The sequence below is a fragment of the Tupaia chinensis genome, unplaced genomic scaffold, assembly GCF_000334495.1.
Source record: "Tupaia chinensis unplaced genomic scaffold, TupChi_1.0 Scaffold000494_1, whole genome shotgun sequence".
In the NCBI taxonomy this organism is placed as follows: Eukaryota; Metazoa; Chordata; class Mammalia; order Scandentia; family Tupaiidae; genus Tupaia; species Tupaia belangeri.
Genome location: NW_006160006.1, coordinates 1,936,112 through 1,941,545, shown reverse-complemented (window position 1 = coordinate 1,941,545; position 5,434 = coordinate 1,936,112). Strand labels below are relative to the sequence as shown.

Below are 5,434 nucleotides of genomic sequence, written 5' to 3'. Positions count from 1 at the left end.
CTGAGGTGTGGCCCAGGGCGGGTACCTGGTGGGGTGGTGAGGCCTCTGGGCAGTCCGTGCCACACCCTCCTGTCACTCTGTTCTAACAGTCAGGGGCCTCCAACAAGACCCAGGCCTCAGGGAGAGGGCCGAGGAGCCAGCAGGTGGTGGGAGGTCGGGCCGGGCCCGTGGGAGGGGCCCAGGGGATGGGAAGGGTGTCAGGCTCCTGCCCAGCCTCTGGCCAGGTGTTCCTGGTCACATGGTGGGAAGCAAAGAGGACATTCCCTCCTCCTTAGTAACAAGACACTAGTGTGAGGGCCAGGAGCAGCTGTGTGATCTGAGGCTGGGGCTTCCCCTCTCTGGGCCACCTCGGAGCCTCCACATGTGAAGCGAGGAAGTCACACTGAAGACCCTGGTGGGGCCCTGGCTTCACATCCCATGACCTGGGCCTGGTCTTCATGGGCTGTCACTGTCCCACCTGCCCCTGCCTTCTTTCCAGAAGCAACTGGAAGTCCTTCCAGGAGGGCTGGCTGCACAGGGAGGTTGGGGGGTTCTGAGCTGCCCTGGGGAGCAACTTCTCTGTGCACCAGGAAGCGCCCGACTGCTGCAGGCCCTGTGAGGCTCGACCCACTGAGGAGAGGCCATGGCACAGCGCAAGCCCGCCGTGGCCTCCTGGGCAGGTGTGCCAAGCACGGTGTGCTCCAGGCGGGTGCCATGCCTGACGCCGCTCTCTCTTCCAGGTGAGGAGTTTTACGAAGCTTCCCCATATGAGCCGGTGACCTCCCGCCTCTCCGACATCTTCAGGCTGGCTTCCATCTTCTCAGGTAGGCAGGCACCTGCAGGCCACCACGGGCCCCGCCCCCCCGCTCGGCCCCGCCCAGCAGGCGGAGCCGAGCGCTCCTTCCTGTCTGTCACCATCTTGATCTGGGCCGTCTCTCCAGGGCCATGTCTTCTACTGTGGGGCCCTTCGACTTGGTCACGTGGCTTAAGCACTCTGTGCCTAGGTTTCCTTGCACATGGGTCAGGGAGTCACGGGCCCCCTTGCTGGATAACTGTGGGTCGCTGTCAGGAAGCGGCTCAGGCCCGTGCACGCCGGCCGGCCGTGGTTGCTGGGATTCGCTGACGCACCCCTCTCTGCCCTCCTTCTTGAACTGTATTGCGGGAGGCCCCTGCTGGGGCCACAGTCTGGCGGCCTCTACCCAGGCTCTGCCCAGGACCCATATGGCTTGTGGTTTTTCCTGTCCTCATTCCCAATGGCGTCTGAGCCACCCTGGGCCCAGGGCAGCCTGTCCCTGCTTGGGAGTTGGGGAGGAGCTTCCTGGTTTTGAAACTGGGGGTGAGTTCTTCCAGGGATCACCTTTGATGCTCAAGGGGTCTCTGGGCATGGCGATCTGGTTTACGGGCCTTGGGGCTGGTTTCTGGCACTTTGTGAAGACTTTTTTATTTCATTTGCCAAAGGGTATGTGTGCTCACCAGAGAGAGACAGAGAGACAGAGAGAGGGAGAGGGAGGAGGCTGCCCCGAGGGCGTGTGGTCACGGCTCACTGCCTTCTCCCCATCTCTCTATCCTGGTGGGCTTGGGTTCACCCACCTATGTGGGGTTTTTCAAGCTGCTGGGGCTGGGATTCGAACCTCGGTTTACCATGTGGGGTCAGGCTCTCTTAACCATTAGGCTGGGGGCCCTGTGGAGTGTGCTGACCGCCCGTGGCTCTAAATCTGGCATCTAGCAGCAGCTCTGCTGACATCTTGGCCTGGGTGGTTCCTTCTCATGGGAAGAACTGTCCTGGGTGTTGTGGGGTGTTTAATATCATCCCGGCCTCCACCCACTGGGTGCTGGTAGCAGCCCAGGTAGGGGCAACCAAAATGTCCCCAGATTGGCCAAATGTATCCTGGGGGACACAGTGGTGGCCAGTCGTGAACCCCTGCTCTTGCTGTGAACGGGAAGACCCTCCAGTGAGACCTGAGCTCTCTCGAATGACAATTCTCCCACTGTTTGTCTTCCCCCCACTGTATTGGCTGAAGAGGAGAGAAGTGAATTCTCCCTAGCCAGGGGAATGAAGGTCGAGGGACTCCGTCCGGTTGGGCGCGGCTGGCTTGGAGGCTGGGTGTCCTTGTGGTGCCCACCCTGCTCTTGCCTACCTGCAACTGGGTTCTCCTCCTTGAGGTGACACCTTTGCTCCATTGAGAATGCATGGAAACCCTCTTGGGGATCAAGAGGGAAGCCACCGACATCCTTGGGGGAGAGCCTGGACCTCCATGAGGACAGCGGTGTTGACCAGGGCCTGGCCTGGGCCTGGCCTCGGTGGTGATGGTGGTGAATGGAGCAGAGACCCCAGGGTGGCCATTCACACTGGCCCTGCCCTGGGCCCTCACTATCATCACTTCCAGGGTGTCTTTGGTGCAGACACTGGGCTCAGGGTGGTGCCCAGCCTGGTCCTACCTGCAGGTTCTGGCCTAACCACGGGCTGGACCGGTTGGTGTGCCGAGGCTCTGCCGGGCACGGGATTCCGATTCTCCTAGAGCCTGTTGGGTTTCTGGTGGAGATCGTCACGGGCTGTCCCTGTGGAGGCACGTTCTGGGGCCCAGTGCAGGACGAGGACACCTTATGAATGCTGTGGTGGGGATGGCCTGGGGGCCTCAAGTGCACCGTGTCGGTCCCCTCCCCGCAATCGTAGCTCGGTCCCCTGCTGGGCACCACGGTGGGCAGGCGCCGTGAGCCTTCCTGTAAACAGACATCCGTGCTTCTGGTGGTGTGCACGCAGAGGTCCTGGCCTCGGCCCAGGCCCCGCTGCTTCCCAGACATACACTAAGTGTCTTCCTTAGCAGAAAATCTTTACGTGATGAACTCGACACTGTGGGACAGGGATGTTGACAAGACAAATGAGGAAATTACCAGGTCTGGAGCTTGCCGAGTACGCTTCCTGCTCCCTGCTGCCCAGAGGTGACTGTGCCCCACACAGCCTGGGTCCCTGTGCTCTGGGGACCGTGCCTCCCCACGAGGGCTGGGTTTGGGGACTGCTGTCCTTCCTCGTCATCCCTGCTGGCCCTGCTCCAGCCAGGGCAACCTTGGAGGCGAGGACTAGGCGGCTCTGTCTGAGACCTTGGGCACCTGGCTGGGTGGGAGGCCCAGGTCCTGCCACCAAGAAATTAGGGGGACCTTTGGGGGACATGGCAGAAAAGACCGGATTCCAGGGCCATGTCTGTCCAGATGACCGCAGGACCTTGGGTGGGTCACTTCTGGCATGAGTTTGGAGCAGGACTCCTACGAGGCTCTGCCGGGCACGGGATTCCTGTCCCGCTGGGAATCTAGACAATGGTGACATAGTGGGGGAAGCCAGTGTGGAGCTCTGGCCACCATGGGCTCCTGCCTGGCAGCTGTGAGTGAGGGTCAGTACCCGGGCGTTCATACGGATCACCACCTGTGTGTGGCTGCTAGCAGGGGATCCCTGGGGTCCCACACTGTGCCTTGGGTCCTAAGGCTGCCACTCTTGGTGGTGGAGGCATGGTGGGAGCCCTTTCCCTGCCCTGCACCCTATGTGTGGCTGTCTATGGCCCCCTGACCATTGCTGTGTGCAGAGGCTTGGCGTCCTGGTGGGCCTTCTAGGCTGGGCCAGGCCAGCTGGGCACAGGGAGGGCTGATGCCCTGTGTTTGAGGCTCTGCCCACTCCTGTCTGCGAACCTGGGCCTGTCATAGGGCCTGGAATGCGTGTTCGTCTGCGGCCTCCTCTCTCTGCTGGGGTTCTGTGGCAAAGCTGCCAGGGTTCCTGCAACACCCAGACACTGGGGAAGGATGAGCCCTCGGGCCTCCCTGTGCCCTGCCTGGTCCCCCTGGCTCGGCACTGGGTTTGGTGAAGGCTCAGCTTGGCTTGTCTGGGGCAGGGCGGAGATAGTAGGCTGCCCTGACCTCCAGTCATAGTGATTCTGGGAGCATCCGAATGTCTGCCTTTGTCTTTGGAAAAGCTTGTGGAAGATGCGTATTAGGGAGAAACTCCGCATGGATGTCGCCCTTCCTGCAGGGTTAGCTCATACTTTAATTCTGTTTTTCTATGCACTTTCTGAGATCCCCTTGTGCCTGGGGAGAGGTCTCATGGAGGAAAAGTGAGGTTTGCCTTGCCTGGAGCAGTTCAAACTGCCTTTAAACATGTGGACTGGGATGTTTAGGGAGGCACGTGGGCCTTCGCCACACAGTCCTGGGTTTGAGTCCTGACTCAACCACTGCGGAGTATGATTTCAGGCCTCGCTGGGACCCATGCGAGCCGTGGTGCCTACAGCTGTGAGCTGGATACGTGGCCCTGAGGGGCTGGGAAGGAGGTCCAGTGAGCGTTGGCCAGGAGCCCGCTGCATGCCTGCTGTGCACCCAGCCATCCTTTCTGTGGGGTGCTCAGTGGAGGCGGGAGGTCGACAAGCAGGGTCCAGCCGAAGCCCAGTGTCTCTTATCCCCAGGCTTCTATGACCCGTGAATACCAAGCCCCAGCCACATCCACCGGAGCAGCCAGGAGAGGGTGAGGTGGGCACGGGAGACAGAAGAGATTGTGTGGCAGAGAGGAGCTGAGGGAGGGAGCTCTGGAGGGTGACGTGCAGCACCCAGGGCATGGGCCTGAGTGCAGAGCAGGACAGATGGGTGGACACTGAAGTGAGGGAGGCAAGGACAGGCAGGCCGGGTGTGTCCCTTGTGCCCCTGGGACCCTGCCTAAGGGGCAGGAGGAGTGACTACCACTGGCTTCTGCTCTCTGGGTGAGGGCCTGTGTCTCCAGGACCTTTTCTGTCACCCAAAGAGGACTTAGGGTGCACATAGGCCCACATCCTCACCTGACAGAAAGGGGAACCGAGACCCAGAGAGAAGACTGGAATTCAGGTGCTGGCCCTGCTGCCCAGTGTGCCCCTTAGGCGGGCACCTCCCCTCTGAGGCCTGGTTTCTCCTTGCTAACATGGGCTGAGAGAAACACCTGCCTTGTAGGGTTTAGGTGAGGACTGCGGGCTGGTGCAGGGGTGGTGCAGGGTGGTGCAGGGGTGGTGCAAGAGTAGTGCAGGGCTGGTGCAGGGCTGGTGCAGGGCTGGTGCAGGGCTGGTGTAGGGGTGTGGTGCAGGGCTGGTGTAGGGGTGGTGCAGGGCTGGTGCACCTGGCTTGTAGGGGTTAGGTGAGGGCTGCGGGCTGGTGCAGGGCTGGTGCAGGATAGTGCAGGGGTGGTGCAGGAGTAGTGCAGGGGTGGTGCAGGGGTGGTGCAAGAGTAGTGCAGAGCTGGTGCAGGGCTGGTGCAGGGGTGGTGCAGGAGTAGTGCAGGATGGTGCAGGGGTGGTGTAGGAGTAGTGCAGGGCTGGTGCTGGAGTGGTGCAGGGCTGGTGCAGGGGTGGTGCAGGATGGTGCAGGACTGGTGCAGGAGTGGTGCAGGGCTGGTGCAGGAGTGGGGTAGGAGGAGGGCAGGGCTGGTGCAGGATGGGGGGGGGCGGGTGCAGGA

At 61.6% G+C, this 5,434-nt stretch overlaps 1 protein-coding gene across 1 annotated transcript in view; it reads left to right on the top strand.

Moving 5' to 3' along the window:
• GFRA2 (GDNF family receptor alpha 2) overlaps positions 1-5,434 on the top strand; it is a 68,418-nt gene that overhangs the window by 10,232 nt on the left and 52,752 nt on the right. Inside the window, exon 3 of the mRNA XM_006156442.3 lies at positions 720-803. Within this exon, the coding sequence (XP_006156504.1) occupies positions 720-803 (84 nt within the window). The remainder of the gene's footprint in view (positions 1-719; positions 804-5,434) is intronic.